At 39.3% G+C, this 20457-nt stretch overlaps 1 protein-coding gene across 3 annotated transcripts in view; it reads right to left on the reverse strand.

The window, feature by feature from the left end:
* ZMAT4 (zinc finger matrin-type 4) overlaps positions 1–20457 on the reverse strand; it is a 306499-nt gene that overhangs the window by 86099 nt on the left and 199943 nt on the right. For all 3 annotated transcript variants that reach the window (XM_067022486.1, XM_059049509.2, XM_067022485.1), the window contains exon 5: positions 13785–14012. In XM_067022486.1, the coding sequence (XP_066878587.1) occupies positions 13785–14012 (228 nt within the window). The remainder of the gene's footprint in view (positions 1–13784; positions 14013–20457) is intronic.

The raw sequence follows: 20457 nt of genomic DNA on the forward strand, positions 1-20457 counted from the left end.
ATAATCACCTAGTAAGGATTCGTTGAACAACCAGTGGATGAATAAATGAAGAGATCTTTCTTTCAAGTGATTCCATTAGAGCAAAGCATCTATAGGATTGACTGTCTCCATTTGCACGTAGCAGATTCCACCCTGGGCATATAGCCATACAAAGGTTCCAGACACAATTTACCAGGATGCCTAATGCTTCTTCCCTTACATCAATGTCAACTATAAAATCCCCATTTTCTTGGGGAACTGTTCACATGAGATTATAATTGCCAGTAGCAGAAGCTGTTTGAAAAATAGATCGAACGTGTAGAATGCACTACGCTTTTGTGGGTGTGTTTTCCTTCCTGTATCTCTATACGTTTATGTACGCAGGATACACCAGAGATTTTCAGGTAAGCAGCTTTTCAAAATATTGCTGTGGACTTCTTGAAGATGAGAGAATGTCTTTTATATTTCAGGGCAATGCCATCTTCATACGCCAGGGTTTATCACAATGCTTGTTATACGCTAAGTGTTCATTAAATATTAGACAAAATAAGATAGTGAACAAAAACATCCGTCAGTAGGCTCTCCTTTGAGTAAACCTGACATTTGTGTACCTTAATCTCCGTTCACAATCCACTTTATAGAATCCCATCTATTGCAGAAAATTAGGTCTATCCGTAGCAGCTTTGAAAAAAATCGACACTTATGATTACTCTTTTGCGTGGAGTTAAAGCTATACTTTTAGAAACAAAGAAAAGTTTCCCACTTGTTAAAAGACAGGTTTCTCCTGATTTTGCATCTTTTCCTGAAGCATCCCTTATTTTGTTGAATACAAAGCCCAACTAACAGAGCCACTACCAAAGCCCACAGCTATTTAAGAGCCAGCACGGCAGATATGTGTTCCCAGAACCTTTGGAAAACACCTGTGCTGAGCTCTTGTAAAATAACGATCTCTGTTTTTGGAGCTTAAACTAAACAATAGAGACCTTCAATCAATACTGAGGAAAAGCCTTAGAGCACAGAGGAAGGAAAGCATCTCACATGATACTGTCAGCTTCCTCGGTGCGGCCAAAATTGGCAACTAAAGAATACTTAAATAACCTGGATTTTTGGTGGGTGTGTTTTGACGTTGCTTTTGCCCTTTTCTTGGTCAGCATCTCAAAACCAAGGACACTGTCTCCATGTGTCCAATTTAAGGCTGTTTCCAATGTATTAGCCCACTCTGAAATTAGAAATCCAAGTGGCTTTGTAATTCTCTGTTTGATGAGTTTGCCCACAACGCGTAAGTGGAGACAGAATGATTCCGTTTGAAAAGCCAAGCTCGTCCATTCTGGAACCTAGCCAGTGACGATGAAGAGTTAACCCAGCTTCTTCAGACAGTGTTCCATTCATCAGCTTCATAAAGAGCAATAATGGACCAAAACCTGTCTCGGCTGAAGAAAGAGTGGCCCTACAGGATGTAAACAGACTGCTACGAATGTTCATCAGCTGCATTTCTTGTTGGATTGGAGAGTGAACAGGAATGTAAGTCATTACCCATATTACTCATTAAACTTCTATTTTCCCGATGCGTGTTCCCAAGGCCTCGCCAAGGTGTCTTTGAGAATTCTAATGCTCTGACTTCTCTACATTTGGCTGACGTGGGGAAGTCTGCTGGAACAGTGCAAAGAGAAATACGTGTATCTTTCACTGGTCCCATTTCTTCCCTCCCCCTGCTGGACCTTGGGCCCCTCCAGGCCTTCACACAGGCCTCTGCATCAATTCTATCCAGTCTCCTGGCCTCCTGAATCCCCCCCATTACAATCCATCACAGAGTTATCCCCCTGAAGCACAGAGAAGACCGGTCATCATCGTACTGAAAAAAAAACAAAAAACAAAAAAAACCCCAGAAAATGTCAGTGGCTATCCAATAAAGTTCCGCTTTGCCTGACACTTAAGGCTATTTATAATTTGGTTCTGATCTGTCTTCTGTTTTATCTCACTAACTCCAGTGAACTGGATTGCTAATCGTGCCCATACTTTTGACATCTCTCTACACTTTTAGTCACGCTGACCCCTCTGCTGTAAAGAAACTGGCCGTCAGTTTCCATGTGTCCTGATGCTAACTCCAGGTTGGAAGTCATTGTTTCCCTACTTTCAATTCCCGAAGCATCATGCTGGAGTGGGTTTTAAGCTCTGATTTTATGTTTTGCATATCTTGTGTTATATTTCTTTCAATAAATGTATTATTTTGCTCTCCCTGCTCTCCTCAAGACTTTAAATGCTTTGAGATTGGATGATGAGTCGCAGACATTTCAATATTCCGTAGATCTTTAGGCACAGAGCCTGGTACATAATAGATCCTTAGTAAGTATGAGTGAGTGAATGAATGAATGAATGAATGAAAATGATCTCCTCCATATCACCCTATTTTCCCATTCCAATAATATGACAGGAACTCGAGCCATTTAAGCCGTTTAATTATCTAACCCCAAATATGGGCTCTGAACATCAAAGCAAGTCTAGATACAACAGCTGAGGTGTCAAAACACATTAAAAATAATAACGCAAAAAGAACCAGGTGTAAGCTAAGCTGAGCATTTTCTTCTGGCGCCTCTTCCCCTACCATTCAACTCTTCTATAAGTATCATATCTGCTTAAAGGTCCTATTTTCTGCTGAATGATTCTCAACTAGATAAGATACATACCGCTTTCAGAGACTGAAAATACTCCTATAAGGAATGAACTAAGGCTTTTGTTTTAACTTATTAAATGGAATAAAAATACACCTTACTTGACATAGTAATTTATTATCAAGTATGCAGCACCGGGAAATGTTCAGTCATCCGTTTGAGACCCATAACTCTGGGTGCACCAGAAAAACTGGAGTTGGTTAACAGAAGTGTCAGACCACTCAAATCCTGAGCATCCATTCGGGACCTTCCATCAGTGACACGTTGTTTTGCATACTGTAGGTGGTACAAAGAATGAGAAAGTATGGACCCTGCCCTCTAGACACTTTGACAAGACCACGACTGGGTTAAAAGTATCAGGACAGATAACACCAAATGCCCAGCCCTGGGATTCGCGCTTCAGCAGAAGGTTCTGACGGTATCTGGGTATGCAGTTAAGAGTCAATCATGGGCAGGCCCTGCCTGTACACTGTACATGGAAGGTGCAGCTGTCAAGGGCTCTGGAGGACCAACTGTCTACCAAATTCTGTTGAATTCACATCCAATTTGTTCCTCATTTTTCCCCTTTACTGATATCCCTGCTGCTACTACTTTCTTTAGCTCAAGTTGGCATAATTTCTCACTGGATTAAATTAGCAGCCTCCCAATAAATCTCCCTGCCTCCCATCCCCCTTCCAATCCAAGCTCCACATTGCTCTCTGTAGACATCTCTTTCAAAAATACAAATATCAACATGTAACTTTCCTGCCAAAAATCTTTAAGTTACTCCCCATAACCTTCAGGGTTCAGTGGATGTATTCAACTGCCGCCATGATCGGACTGTTTCTCGAGGTGCTTCTCCCATTAACCCCCAAAGTGGCCTTAAGCTCCAGCCATCCCACACTGTTCCCCCAGGGGGCGCTGCTGTCCCCCCCCAGCTCGCAGGCCTTTGCGTGGGGATCCGTCCTCAGCCTGCAGTGCCGTCCCACTCAGCGGCCTGACCTGCACATCTTCCAGTGTCCTTCAAGGTTCACCTGACGCCTCTGATCGCACCATCTGGGAGTTCCACCTCCATGTCCACGCCCACTGTCACCTTCACAGTGGTGAAGTAAAAGGGCTCTTTTACTTGCCCACTTAAACAAGGCTCAATCAGTGGCCAGAAACCTCTGTTCTGAAATGAAGACTTCAATAGGGATTTGTTAAGTCCATTTTCCTGTGAATAACTGCCCAACATGCCTGGATACACCTAATGCATCTCTTTCTAACTCCCCTGCTCTTGTGCAGGAACCAACATGCTCCTCCCAAGCTTGGTTTCCTCCCCAAGACTGTCAAGAAATTTCGGTTCTCCCCCCATGTCGCCCACTCCCCCAGAACTATTGAAGAGACCTTGGTCAGTATGACTTTCATACTAAAGGAACTCCTGAGCTTTTTCTTAGTCCTGAAAACCATGAATGAATGATGGACCTCCGGCCAGAAAGGGCTGCTACCCGAGAAACCTGCTTGTGATTTGAGAAATGTAGCCCTGAACAAAGGAAGCAGGTAAAGGGCGCGCCCCCAGGAATGACAGGAGCAGGACCTGCTCGTGGACAGAGGGAAGAGCCGATGACCCAGAATGGAAATGAACTAAGCCCTAAAGTAGAGAAAAGGTGGAGCATTTGGATTCACAAATAAAATGAGATGCAAACACCTGGGTGCACTTAGAATAAATCACAACTTCTTCCCACGACCTATTTGGACCTATGCAGTATGACCTCATCTAGGTCACAGTCTCACTTTTTATCCCTCTCCTCTAATTAGCTTCAGGGCCTCTGCCCACCACAGGGCCTTTGCACCTGCCAGCACCTCTGCTTGAAGGGGCAGGTGCTTCGTGTGGGTATCCTTCAGGTCACAGGTCAAAATGTCAGCTTCTCTGAGTGGCTGTCACCAACTTTCCCATTTAAAGGAACACACCTCCCATTAGCACTCCTCACAGGCTAAATGTATTTGGCTTGTTTATTTCCTGCTTCTTCTCGATAGGAACCTTCTCTTCTCATTCACTGTAGAATCTCCAGCACTTTGTCCTTAGTACCAGGTAGGAGTTCAATGTTAGTGGAATGAAGTGGAAAATAAATGAAAAAAATCAAAGAAGGCATCCAAGAGGAAATAAATCAACACATAACAAGCTTTCTGTTTCTAAAATCTTGACCTCGAGTCACCTGATCAGAATTTCTGTTTCTATTGTCTCACAGGGAGATTAGGAGCCCACGAGCAAACTGTTAACTCCAATTAATTTGCTCCCCAAAACTTTGGAATCCCCAAGCGTATTGGAGTGGCCATGTTCTAAGGGAAAATGGTTGTCGGATGAAGGAAGGATTGTTGAAACCTCAAATGGAGATTCTCAAGCAACCTTCAGCTGGGAAAGTGTGCCCTGTCTTTGCTGATTCCCGCTGTCACATCCATCAAGTCTTGGGCAGAGGATCTCAGAGAAACTATTTTCTGTTGACCTGGTTCTCAGGAGAACAGGCAGAAATCTCGATCAGATTTTTTAAATGAAATCCTTGACTTGTGTTTATTGCATGTATTAATGCCTCTTGTGGATGAGATGTTTTCCACTCCAAAGTCTACAAAAGGGTATGACAGCACAGTATGTCACATGGGTCGGGTGTCCACCTGCATTCTGATTGTGGTGGTTTAAAAATGTCCACGTGTTCTCTGGCAGTCCCCTCTTCAAAGGTGGAGTTGAATTCCCAACCACCCCTTGAATAGGGACTGGTATTGAACTTCTAACCAACAGAAAGTGATGGAAGCGAGGCCATGTGACCTTGGAGCATCCTTCAAAAGATGGCTTTCACCTGAGGCTCTGTAGGAAGCCAGGGTCCATAGCAGGAGCACCTTTAAAACTCCTGGGAGAGGCCCACGAGGAGAAAAACAGAGGCCTCCTACCAACATATGAGTGACTCACATTTTCTTTCTTCCTTTATTTGGCTTTTGAAATTGACCTGCCCCTCTCCCCACTCTCTCCTTGGATACAGTTACCTGAGTTTTGACAAACACATACGGCCACCAAGCCGGATCAAGGTCCAGACAAGTTCCACAACCCCCCAAATGCCCTCTTACAACCCCACTGTAGCCAACCACTTCCCCTCACCCCCAGTGACTGGCAACCACTATTCTGTTTTTCCAGAATGGAATGCGCCACCTTTAGAAGTAGAACTGCAGCCCAGGCTGACATCTCAGGTGCAAAGTGGTAAAGAAACCTCAAGCCAGAAGCACCTAGCCAAGCCACTCCCAAATTCCTCCCTGGAAACTTTGAGAGAAAATAAATGTTTACCATTTTTTTTAAGTCACTAAGTTTTGGGGTAAGTGTCACACTGCAATAGTTGCACCTGTTGCCTTTGGAAACTGTTCATTTTTTAACGTAGAGTGCCTTTCCTTCCCTGGTCTCAGAGAAGCCCCAGTGCCCAAGTGCCCTGCACAGGTACCTTAGGTGACCTGAAGGTGGAGGAGGGTCGCTGAATGATATGACCAAGCTGTCTACTGCCTGCCACGTGGGCAAAGGCCAAACTACCATTAAGTGGACTATCATCTGAAAGTCCACAGCAGAAATAATTCAAAAAGTAAATCTCTCTCACTCCAATGTTCTGCCTGTTTTTGAGGAAAATCTACTCATTCTCACTCACATACCACTGTTATGATTTGAAGTCCTAGGTAAGCTTCCTGTAGCCCCTGGAAATGATTCAATGATTCCCCATTCCCTCCAATAAAGGCAGGCGCTGCATTACAGAGGGAGCCATCAACTCTAGCAGCCTCTCTAGAAATAGCTTTCTCTTCACAGAATTTTGCTTCTCAATCCCAGGCCCCTGGGACGACTGAATATGATTTCTTTGCCTTTTCTAGATTCTCTCTAACTGAGATGGAGTCATGAAGGTGGAGAAAACTCTTTCATTAAAGTAGAGGATGTACCCTGTAAACCACTCATTCCCAGAAAGCTGAGAGTTGAACTGTGCCCGTTCTATACTTGAATTCGAAGAGAGTTTTATACTAAAATATATGTAAGTTCCCAAACGTAACTGTTTTGAAACAAAAGAGTTAATCATCAGAGTTCTAGTTAGTCAATGAGGAGTCACTGGAAATGGATGCACCTCCCATCAGGAGCCATAACTTAGAAGGGGACAGTTACCCCACTTCTCTGGGCCCCAGAATCCTGCTCTGTAAAAACAAGAGGCATAATTCATGATGTTTGATGTCCTTTCCAGCACTGTCTGCATCTGGTGCTCAGAAACATTATGAAATTTTCAAATGAATTATTTTGCTCTGTTTTCATTTCCTCTGAAAAAATGAAATAACTGTGCATTTTCTCATCCTAACACTTTTAAAAGAATAAATAATGAATGTCTGCAAAATGAATATTCTATTTTCACTGAGCTCTAAATTCATAATTTATACTCTCCCTGTTTCTAAATAAGAAATTGCCTTATATCTGTGTTTTATGCTAGCAAGAAGAAATTAAACTACAAAGAAAACCTCTAAAGCACTTTCTGTTCATTGGATTTTATAATTCTATAATTCAATAACTTCCTTTGCTTTCTACATTGGACTCCATATTCAGAAAGAGGTGACCATTTTTCTTATTAAGCTAAAACTTGGAATTAAAGACAGATGTCATCTATTTTCTGGAACAAATATCACTAAACTTGAGTCAGTAACCAGGTTATTCATATTAATAACTATTTAGGCCAATCCCATTTAAAATACCTTATTAATCTACAAGAATAATTTCCTTTTTAAAAATTTGATTTGCCACTTGAAGCAAAGGAAGGCCAGAAAACTAATATGGTTCTGTAGAGTTTCCAATGACTAAATAATGTGGATACCAAAAAAATACAAAAGGTATTTTTGTGCTATTAAATTATATACAAATAGTAGGTAGAAAGTTATGTGTAGGTCACAGGAATCAAGGTCAATGTATACAAATTAATTATATTTTCTATATGTCAGTAAGAAACATATAAAAATGAAATTTCAAAAAATATAATTTATAATAGTGTTAAAGAGCACAAAGTACTCAAGGATACATTCAACTAATAATGTGTAAAATCTTTACACTGAAAACTACGTAATACTGCTGATAGAACTTAAAGAAACAGGTAAATAGGGAGATATATGATGTTCATGGATTGTAAGATTCAATATTGTGAGTCATTTAAATATATCTCCCCAAATTGATCAATAGATTAAATGAAGTCCCATACAGTATTCCACCAAACATTCTACATAGAGACTGAAAAACTGATTCTAAAATTTATAAAGAAATGTGGAGGATTTAGAACAGCCAAACAATCTTGAGAAAAAAGAACAAAGCTGGAGAACTTGCACTACCTAATATCAAAACTTCTCTAATGCTATAAATAAATATAGTGTGGTGCTGGCATAAAGATAGACAAATAAATCAATGGAACACAATAGATTGTATAGAAATAGACTCACACACAATCAATAGATTTTCAAAAGAGGCGCCAAGAAAATCCAATGAGAAAAAAAAAAAATTTCAACAATTTTGTTGCAACAACTGGGTAAATATCTAAAAAGAAAATGAATTTCAACCCCTTCCTCACACCATATACAAAAATTAATTTGAGATACATTATAATCCTAGATATAAAAGCTAAAATTATGAAACTTGTAGAAGAAAATATACAAAATATCTTTGATCATGAGTGTAGGTAAAGATTTTTTAGATGGGCCACAAAAAGCAATGATTATGAAAGAAAATAAAGAGAAATTATAATTTCATAATTCAATAGTGTCTGCTTACCAGACATTATTTAAGAAAATGAAGAGCCAAGTCATAGTCTAGGAGAAAATATTCACAATGGGTATACCTGACAGAGGATTTCTATCTATAATATATGAAAACCTTCTACCTACTACTCAACAATAAAGTATGGCACTGGCACAAAAACAGAAATATAGGTCAAGGGAACAGGATAGAAAGCCCAGAGATAAACCCACACACATATGGTCACCTTATCTTTGATAAAGGAGGCAAGAGTATACAATAGAGAAAAGACAGCCTCTTCAATAAGAGGTGCTGGGAAAACTGGACAGCTACATGTAAAAGAATAAAATTAGAACACTCCTTAACACCATACACAAAAATAAACTCAAAATGGATTGAGACCTAAATGTAAGGCCAGACACTATAAAACTCTTAGAGGAAAACATAGGCAGAGCACTCTATGACATAAATCACAGCAAGATCCTTTTGACCCACCTCCAAGAGAAGTAGACATAAAAACAAAAATAAACAAATGGGACCTAATGAAACTTAAAAGTTTTTGCACAGCAAAGAAAACCATAAACAAGATGAAAAGGCAACCCCCAGAATGGGAGAAAATAGTTGCAAATGAAGCAGCTGACAAAGGATAAATCTCCAAAATTTACAAGCAGCTCATGCAGCTCAATATCAAAAAAACAAACAACCCAATCCAAAAATGGGCAGAAGACCTAAATAGACATTTCTCCAAAGAAGATATACAGATTGCCAACAACACATGAAAGGATGCTCAACATCACTAATGATTAGAGAAACGCAAATCAAAGCTACAATGAGGTATCCCCTCACACCGGTCAGAATGGCCATCATCAAAAAATCTACAAACAATAAATGCTGGGGAGGGTGTGGAGAAAAAGGAACCCTCTTGCACTGATGGTGGGAATGTAAACTGATACAGCCACTGTGGAGAACAGTATAGAGGTTCCTTAAAAAACTAAAAATGGAACTACCATATAACCCAGCAATCCCATTACTGGGCATATACCCTGAGAAAACCATAATTCCAAAAGAGTCATGTACCACAATGTTCACTGCAGCTCTATTTACAACAGCCAGGACATGGAAACAACGTAAGTGTGCATCAACAGATGAATGGATAAAGAAGATGTGGCACATATATACAATGGAATATTACTCAGCCATAAAAAGAAATGAAATTGAGTTATTTGTAGTGAGGTGGATGGACCTAGAGTCTGTCATACAGAGTGAAGTAAGTCAGAAAGAGAAAAACAAATACCATACACTAACACATATATATGGAATCTAAAAACAAAAAAAAGAAATCATATGAAAAACCTAGGGGCAGGACAGGAATAAAGATGCAGATGTAGAGAATGGACTTGAGGATACTGGGAGGGGGAAAGGTAAGCTGGGACGAAGTGAGAGAGTGGCATGGACATATATACACTCCCTAATGTAAAACAGATACCTAGTGGGAAGCAGCCGCATAGCACAGGGAGATCAGCTTGGTGCTCTGTGACCACCTAGAGGGGTGGGATAGGGAGGGTGGGAGGGAAACCAAAGAGGGAGGGGATATGGGGATATATGTATATATATAGCTGATTCACTTTGTTATAAAGCAGAAACTAACACACCATTGTAAAGCAATTATACTCCAATAAAGATGTTAAAAAAATTAAATAAATAAAGAGGCAGACAGCCAATTTTTTTAAATAGGCAAAAGACATGAACAGACATTTCACAAAGGAAGATATACAAATGACCAACATTTTAAAGTGTTTGACATAATCAGTCAACATGGAAACACAAATTAAAGCTATAATGAAATACTCTCTTACACCCACTAGAATGACTAATATTTGAAAGACTGATAAAAACAAATGTTGGTGAGGATATGGAATTCACATATGTTGCTTTAGGGTGTGCAAGATAATGCAGCTACTTTGGAAAACATTTTGGCAGTTTCTTCTTCAGAAAATACACCCAACTTATGACTGTGACCAAGCAATTCTACTCTGAGATATTTAACAAGAGAAGTAAAAACACCTGTCAACAACAACAACAAAAAGAATGTTCATGAAAGCCTTATTCAAAATAGCACCAAAAAAGTCAAGAGAAGAATGGCTAGACATATTGTGGGATTTCTGTCTAGAAGAAAACCACTCAGTGATAAAAAGCAAGGGGTACTCTGCTTTTTACGCAACAAATGGATCCATTTCAAAAACAACATGAGAAACTAGACACAGAAAAATACATACTTTCTGTGCCAATTAAAGGAAATTTTAGAGCAGGCAAAACTAAATTTTGGTGAAAAAAATAAGAAAAGTGTTTCCCTGGAATGGGAAGTTAGGATTGATTGGGATGGGGCAGGTGGGAATGACGTCATGCTGGAAAAGTTATGGATCTTGGTAGGAGTGTGGGTTACACTCAGTGAACTATATAACACTTAATATCTCTGCCTTTCACAATATATAAAATATACATCGTCTTTTTAAATTAGAAGAAGAAATCATAAATAATTTCTTGTAAAAATTATTCAATCAGGATCCTTTTGGAAATGAAAAGGATTGCCATGTTAAAAAATGCAGGAGTTTAGGTGATTTTTAAATTCTTTCTCTGTTTATTCATTCATTCAGCAATTTTATTGAGTACCTACTCTGTGTCTGTCCCTGTTCTAGGTGTTTTTGAACGCATCAGTGGGCAAAGCAGACATAGATTCGTGCTTTCAAGTTGCTAACAGTCTATGGGGTGAGTAGGGAGAAATCAGGAAAACCATAATAAACCGGTAAATGATGTAGTGTTTAAAAAACTGAGAAGTGCTGGGACTTCCCTGGCAGTCCAGTGGTTAAGAGTCCATGCTTCCACTGCAGGGGGCACAGGTTCGATCCCTGGTCGGCGAACTAAGATCCCATGTGCCGCACGGCCAAAAAAATAAAATAAAATAATTAAAAACTGAGAAGTGCTAAGAAGGAAAGGAAGCCTGTGACACTGCCATCCTCCAACTGCTTGACAACAGTTTTTTAAAAGTTATGGATATGCCTATATTTACTGGTTAGCATTTTTTCTTTTTTTTTTTTTCTTCCGGTACGCAGGCCTCTCACTGTTGTGGCCTCTCCCTTTGTGGAGCACAGGCTCTGGACGCGCAGGCTCAGCGGCCACGGCTCATGGGCCCAGCCGCTCCGCGGCACGTGGGATCTTCCCCGACCGGGGCACGAACCCGCGTCCCCCGCATCGGCAGGCGGACTCTCAACCACTGCGCCACCAGGGAAGCCCCTGGTTAGCATTTTTGCCTTTATTAATTGATCAACCATGCACTAGAAGCGTTCCAGAAATAGGAGACTCTGTGTGTGTGTGTGTGCGCGCGCGCGTGTGTTTTAAAACATGCTAGGTTATCATCATTGCTTTATTCCCTAAACTTTTGCAATATTTAATGCCAGAATACATCTACATCAAGATGTCACCTGGGGTGGGTGAAAAGGTCGGTTTTAAGGACGCTGCGTTCAACGCTAATCGCGTTTCATGTGCTACTGAGTCAGAATCACATTGAGTTATCAAGTCCAAGAGCAGCCTTTTTTGTCTTCGGCATAAAAGACAAACCACTGAAATGTTACAGAATTCAGACTCCCAAGTCATTAAGACGTGGTTGTATATAAAAGATGCAGCACCGATAATTCAAAGCAGACAAGAAGAATGTGCTCTAGGAATAATTCTTCTACAAGTCATAATATCTGGCACTAAACATAAATAAAGCCCTATTTTTCTCCTTCAGTGCCTGCCGTGAAGGAGTCGCTGAGCAGACTTGTTATCTGCCAGGAACAGAGAGACGTGGGGAGGCCCTCAGCTAAAAAATACTCCTCCTGTATTTGTAAAAAGACAGAGACTGTGAACACAAGAAATCCCCCAGCAGACAGCAACAGTACCAACAATTCGAAGCATCTGCAACATGATTATCCAACATACTGAAATATTAAGCGCCACGTTGTTTCTCTATAGCTAGAACACCTACACAAAAATACTGGTTTTGCTCTTTGCTCTCATTTGCTGTTTTTAATCGTTATCTTGGAAAAATCAGCCTCTCATCAAGCTCCATAGATCTCCTAATGGACCTGCAGTCTTAAATCTATGCTGTATGATAGGATTCTTTCATGATAATCTGTTTATTCGCCAGCGACAGCTTATGTTTTCCTTTCTTTTGCCTAAACATATATGATTCTGCTCACATGGGATGCCTTCTCACCTGCTAAAAGACCACCCACCTTTCTAGTTCCAACTCCAGTCCTTTTCTTTGGTGAAGTCTTCCCCAACCAACATAATCAGAAGTGACCTGTCCCTCCTCTCAGGTCACACAGCAAGATCTTCTGTCCCATTTATTTGGTCTAGAAGTATACCAGGTTATTTTCCCTTGGAGGCTCATAGCCTGGTAAGGGTAGTAAGAATTGCAGGCTCTACATACCGAACCCAGCTCAAACCCAGGTTGCATTCTCAGAACTGACTTGTAAATTTTGTTATTACAACTATTATGATGGATGATCTCCTGGCCAACTCCTAAACGTATATCTAAACCATAAAATATCTGAGGTATAGTAGAGCACCCTTTGCAGAATTATTTTTCTGAGAAAATGCATTTCTACTTCTACACTGCCAACATCAGTTGATCAAAACTGTTTAGGTGATCAGAAAATGCTTAAATGGTTGTTGATGATGAAGTATTCTATTAGGTTCCACAGAATGGCATGTGGCTTCCTCGGGAATCCATAGGACTGATCCCCACCCTATGACTTCCAAGTCTCCACTCAGCAACTTCTGTAAAACCTCACATGCACTTCAAATGCTCCATGGTTTCCATCAACCGAGAAAATACGTATCAGATGGGGGATGGGGGGAGCCAGGAATTGATTCTATAGTGGTCCACAGCGCTGTCTTACCTCAGCTTCCTAGATATGCCCATGAAAAGGCCTTGGGCTTAATTTAATCCAAGAAATGGAGCCAATGTGTTGCTTTGTTTTGGCTGAATTCAGAAAAGCACAAAAGTTTAAAATTAAGATAACACCATCTGGCCTTTTTTGCATCTGCTCTTGTACTGCTCATGTACAAAAGCATTCATTCCAGAAGGTGTTTAAAGATAAAGCAGAAGGAAAAACTCTGGTTCATGAATGGGTGGTTTTGATCTGAAACACAGTCAATAAAAATACGGCAATCACAAATACTTTGAAAGAAAGGAGATGGCAAAAACTAGTTTTCTGTTCATTTCCTTTTTCTTCTATTCCTTTCGGAGGATCCTAGTAAGCAGAGCAATGGGAAGAATCATCCCAGTTTATGAAAACACAGTCCTTTCTCTGAAAGCCCAGTTCTGCGGCAGAAATCAGAAGAGTTTCTCTTACCTCTTAATTCCCCCGTATCCAGAGTTGTCCCAAGCTGTTCTAACAAAGCAACTCTTGCTGCATTCTTTTTGTGTTTCTTGCCATCGTAATGCTGCTGGGCCATCAGAGGATTGTTAAACCAGGCTGCACAGAGCCCACAGTATCTGTCTGAATCTCTTCTTTGATAGGGAGACGAGACCACTGGAGCAGTGTCCACCCTCGGAGGTTTAAGTGAGCTCAGAGGCGTTGCTGGGGAGAAAAACAACCAGAGAGAACCACAAGCCACATTAGTCCCTTCCTGAGTGCACGTGTCCTCGACAGCTGAAGATGAAAGGGTCTCCCGTTCATTCTAGAGCTCAAAAATCCAAGAATTCACTGAGATCAGGAAAAATGATCTTTGCCAGCCTTTGTTTTTGAAGTTGGGCTACAATTAAAAATTCCTATCTTATTGCGATTAAAGTTTGCAATTTGTTATGGTTCCATCTGATAGGTCAGGAGACCATCCTTTAGGAGGAAAGAAAGGTTTTTAAAAATAAAATCTCAGAGGTAAGGAAGTGATTTATTAATCAAAGCCAAAACTTGAAGTAACCATTGAAAAATCACGACTTGAAACATTCTGAATGAATTAAACATTTGTGTGCTATAGATGGAAATAACTAGTAAGTAAAGGATTTGCCAAAGTGATAGAAGCTGATCTGTCAGTTGCATGGATTGTACTAACTGACGAAATCATGCCGATTTTATTGTCAGTTATTTCTGTTTATTGTGAGAGGTTATTTTCAACCCATACCTGCTAAAATTGACATTGAAAAATACAATATTTTTGTGAAAGACCAAAAGACAAACACTATAGAGCAGATGTTGTTTATCTAAATGAAAAAGACATACTATCACTATTCTGAGATTGCACAGCCTCAGCTATTAACACATTTCATTGTGAGCTTAGTTATTTTGGGTCCAGGAAAAAAAAGAGAATCTAACTTGGAAGAGTTTACTAAGAGAAAACAAAAATAACTTTTTTAATGCATTACAACATACAAGTTGCTTTCATCTTTTCAACTATGAGCTGGATTATTACCCTGTTTCTCAGATGATGGACTTCAGAGATGCCCAAGTTTTACTGAAGGTAAGGTAACTAGTTATGGTAAAGGCAGGACTCCAAGCAAATCCTTAATTTACAAAACCAATATTCCTTTCAAAACCCTTGAGAACTCTTTTCATACTTCTTAATAAGCCAAGGGATTTTTTTCTAGACCTCAGTTATCTTTGTATTTTATATGGGACATAAATTAATTTTAGAAAAAAATTCTGCTCCAAATCTTTTGGAGAAGAAAACAAATTTAAATTCTCACATGGACCATTAGTCATCATGCAATATAGCAATGTCTTATGTTTTTTCTTTGCCTCTGTGATGTGGAGTGCAGCTGGCAAGACTATGAAAATTAGGGTTATTCCAAGGAAAAGCTGAGATCTGGAACCTCAATAATAAATTAATGAACCATCTGATCAAATCACTAAGCTTTCAAATAACTTTTATGTGGATTTTATTTTTAGATCAAATAACTGATATACCCACAGCCAACACAATACTCCATGTTGAAAAGCTGAAGGCCTTCCCACTAAAATCTGGAGCAAGACAAGGATGCCCACTCTCACTGCTTCTATTTAACATGGTATTGGAAGTCCTAGACACAGCAGTTAGACAAGAAAAAGAAATAGAAGCTACCCAAATTGTAAGGGAAGAGGTAAAACTGTCACTATTTGCAGACGACATGATACTCTATATAGAGAACCCTAAAGTTTCCACCCCAAACTATTAGAACTAATAAATGAATTCAGCAAGGTTGCAGGATACAAAATTAATATACAGAAATCTGTTGCATTTCTGTACACCAATAATGAAATATCAAAAAGAAAGGTTAAAAAAAAATTAAAATCACATCAAAAAAATACTTGGGAATAAACTTAACCAAAGAAGTGAAAGACCAATATGCTGAAAACTATAAGACATTAATGAAGGAAGTCTAAGAAGTTTAAAGAAATGGAAAGCAATCCCAGGCTTTTTGCTTAGAAGAATCATTATTATTAAAATGGCCATATTGCTGAAAACAATCTACATATTTAATGCAATCTCTATCAAAATACCTAGGACATTTTTCACTGAACTTGAGCAAATAATCATAAAATTTATATGGAAACACAAAAGACCCCAATTTGCCAAAGCAATTCTGAGGAAAAAAGAACAAAGCTGGAGGTATAACCCTCCCAGACTTCAGACTACACTACAAAGCTACAGTAATCAAAACTGCATGGTGGGCTTCCCTGGTGGTGCCGTGGTTGAGAGTCCGCCTACCGATGCAGGGTACGTGGGTTCGTGCTCCAGTCCAGGAGGATCCCAAATGCCGCGGAGCAGCTGGGCCCGTAAGCCATGGCCGCTGAGCCTACACGTCCGGAGCCTGTGCTCCGCAACGGGAGAGGCCACAACAGTGAGAGGCCCGCATACCCCCAAAACAAAAACAAAAAACAAAAAACAAAAAACCAAAACTGCATAGTATTAGCACAAAAACAGACATGAAGATCAGTGGAACAGAATAGAGAGACCAGAAATAAACCCACACATCTACAGTCAATTAATCTATGACAGAGAAGGCAAGAACATACAATGGAGAAAAGACAGTCTCTTCAGCACATAGTGTTGGGAAAGCTGGACAGCTACATGTAAAACAATGAAAATTAGAATATTCACTCACACCATATGTAAAAACGCACTCAAAATGGTTTAAAGACCTAAATGTAAGACATGAAACCAAACAACTCCTAGAAGAGAACATGGGTGAAACACTCTGACATAAGTTGTAGCAATATTTTCTTGGATCAGTCTCCCAAAGCAGAAGAAATAAAAGCAAAAATAAACAAAGGGTACCTAATTAAAAGTTTTGCACTGCAAAGGAAACTATCAACAAAATAAAAAGACAACATATGGGATGGGAGAAAATATTTGCAAATGATGAGACCGATAAGGAGTGATTATCCGAAATATACAAACAGCTGATACAACTCAATATCAAAAAAAAAGCCCAATCAAAAAATGGGCAGAAGACTTAAATAGATATTTTTCCAGAGAAGACATACAGATGGCCAACAGGCACATGAAAAGATGCTCAATGTCATTGATTATTAGAGAAACTCAAATCAAAACCAGAATGAGGTATCACCTCACACCTGTCAGAATGGCCTTCATCAACAAATGTTGGAGAAAAGGGAAGCTCGTACACTGCTGGTGGAATGTAAATTTGTGTAGCCACTATGGAAAACATATGGAGTTCCTTAAAAAACTAAAAATAGAGCTGCTATATGATCCAGCAATTCCACTCTGGGTGTATATCCAGAAAAAACAAAAATCACTACATCAAATAGATACATGCACCCCTGTGTTCACAGCAGCATTATTTACAATAGTCAAGACATGAATACATCTCTCTCTCTATATATATATATATACACATACACACATATAAACACACACATGTGTATATTTTATATATATATATAAAATGGAATATCAGCCACAGAAAGAATGAAATATTGTCATTGGCAGCAACATGGAAAGACCTATTATACTTAATGAAGAGTATATTATACTTAGTGAAGTTAAGTCAGACAGAGAACAACAAATACTATATATCACTTATATGTGGAATCTAAAAATAATACAAATGAACGTTTATACAAAACAGAAACTGACTCACAGACATAGAAAACAAACTTGTCATTACCAAAAAGGGGTGGAAGGACAAATTAAGGGTATGGGATTACCAGATACAAATTACTACACATAAAATAGATAAGCAACAGTAATAGATAAGTACAGCACAGGGAATTATACCGAATATGTTGTAATAACCGAAAATGGAATATAATCTGCAAAAATACTGAATCATTATACTGTACAGCCAAAACTGACACAATGTTGTAAATCAACTGTTCCTCAATAAAAAATAAATAACCGATATACAAATAAGTACTTGCTAAATGACATTTTAATTCAGGAAATGAATTGTCACAATATCTAGAAAGCCTTTTCCTACCTCCCCAGAGATTTCATCAGATAGGGAAGTTTTTAGGTGCTTTGGGTGAAACCAAATGGTATTATTTCTATAGGGACTTAGAGAAACAAGAAGTCTCTTAAAAACCTCATTGCCAAATTCAGCAATACATCGCCATGTGATGATAAAACTCAAACTGCGGCTGTACCATCCTGGCAGCCACCCAGAATCGTTCTGCTATGACTTAGAAATGCTAATAAAAGCTACAAATATGCAGTTGACCTGTAACATGAAAGGACTTCTATTTACTTTTCTGAAGGAAATTGAATCTTTCTTCCAAAGTTTCCTGCGTCCTTATCAATTTCTGAGGATTTATAGCCATCTACTGTTTTTGATAGAAATGGAAAACATATCAAACATTTGCAGTCTGAATGAATGTTGACTCTTGAAGCATAATTCACTTTTCTCTAAACTGGGCCCTAAAAAACATTTCAGAGTTGATTTCATCAATTGATACCTTATACATCATATTCTGGCAGGAGCAATACACTATAGAATATTCATCAGATAAGATAGTCTTATCTTGCACATAAGAAAGTAGTTGGATGCTGCATTTGCATGGTAGCTTTTCCTCTTTAATAACCCTACTATCCTGGTGCAGCACCGAAGTTTAATTTTTCCTATGCTTCTGTTTCCAACTGTCTTCACCAATTAAAACCCAGTTTATATTTCCTATAAAGGCAAACAAGGGTAGTCGTATAAAGGGAATGGAAATAGCTTTGAATCAAAATTGAAAATCAAGGTTGGGTGGGACTCTACCTACCCTGAACTGTGTGACCTTCGGCAAATCTCTGACGCCTCTGGTTTCCACAAGGTTATCTTTATACATTTCAGAGAGTACAAATTATGCATCTCATTCTGGAAACTTTACTTTCAAACAGGAAACCATTTACTCTGATTCACTGAATATAGCATCCAAATCCTCACTGCAGCTTTTGACAGGGTACCAACAATCCCAGTGTGCCTGGGACCAAGAGGGTTCCCAGGACATGAGATTTTCAGTGTTAAAACAGGGAAAGTTCTGGGCAAACTGGGATGAGTTGGTCACCCTAACCTCTGGGATCAGACCTGATTTAACATCCCACTGGAGAAAAGAATTAGGAAAAAGTTTGGAAATAACTGTTCAGGAGGCCAGAGCAGGTTCTCTTTCAACCAAGCAGACAGGATCCACTGATAGATCTCAAAGGTTTGCTTGTTAGGTCACCAAATGGGTGTCCTTTGCCAGAGAAGGGGGTACCAACACCTCCAGGAAATGGCATTCTCACCTGCCTGTCTGCCTTCCAGTCCACAGTCACAGGGTGCCCTTTGACTCTCACACCTCCAATACTGAGACTTTCAATAACATCTTCTATCTCCTACGTAGACTTTCTCTCTCTCTCTCTCTCTCTCTCTCCTTTCTTCTTTGTTCCTCCTTTTCTCTCCCCATCTTTCATTCATTCTTACAAAGGATCTGGGGGCTTTCAAAATAATCCTGTAAATGGACTCATTTTAAAATGAGTGGTTTTCTACTAATTCAAAAAGATACATGTATCCCAATGTTCATAGCAGCATTATATACAGTTGACAAAATATGGAAGCAACTTAAGTGTCCATCAACAGATGAACAGATAAACAAGATGTGGTATACATACATATATACATGTATATATGTGTGTGTGTGTGTGTACACACACACACACACACACACACACACACACACACAGTGGAATACTACTCAGCCATCAAAAAGAACAGAATTTTGTCATTTGCAGCAACATGGATAGACTTGGAGGGCATTATACTAAGTGAAATAAGTCAGACAGAGAAAGACAAATACCATATGATATCACTTATATGTGGAATCTAAAAAATAAAACAAACTAGTGAATATAACAAAAAAGAAGCAGACTCACAGATATAGAGAGCAAACTAGTGGTTCCCAGTGGGGGGGGGGTGAAATATGGGGAGGAGGGTGTGGGAGTTACAAACTATTGGATGTAAGAAAGGCTCAAGCATGTATTATACAACACGGGGAAAACAGCCAATATTTTGTAATAACTCAATGGAAACTAACATTTAAAAATTATACAAAAATAAAACATTAAAAAAATAAAAGTCCATAATACATTCAAAAAAAGAATGTGTTTTTCTCACCTAAGGGTTCTTATCTACGTTACTAATACTTCCAAGTTTTCTGAAATCATGCAGTTTATTCTAGTATGTCTGTTCCATGTATTTTTAAAAATTTGAGTTGCCCCCAAATTCAGTTTGACCAGTGGGGCAGCGTAAAGCTCAGGGAGATAAATCAACCAGCATAGGGCCCCTAATTAATAAACAGCAAAGGAAATAGCAAAGACCAGACCTTCTGACTTGAAGCCCAGCACCATATTTCAATGTCAGCCAGTTCCCAGTGATGCCAAGGGAGCAACAGGCCAAATAAACAAGCAAATTAACCACGGAGTCAGGACACACTTCCCAGGTTCCAGCATCTGTTCTCAGTAGGGATTCTTTGGAAATATGGATGTTCTTTAAAATAATTTTTCTGATTTCCAGTCCCTATGATAAACTGCCTTTCTTTTTTTTCTTCCTATCCTAAATCAAATTAAAGA

This window comes from Kogia breviceps, chromosome 20 (assembly GCF_026419965.1).
Source record: "Kogia breviceps isolate mKogBre1 chromosome 20, mKogBre1 haplotype 1, whole genome shotgun sequence".
In the NCBI taxonomy this organism is placed as follows: domain Eukaryota; kingdom Metazoa; phylum Chordata; class Mammalia; order Artiodactyla; family Physeteridae; genus Kogia; species Kogia breviceps.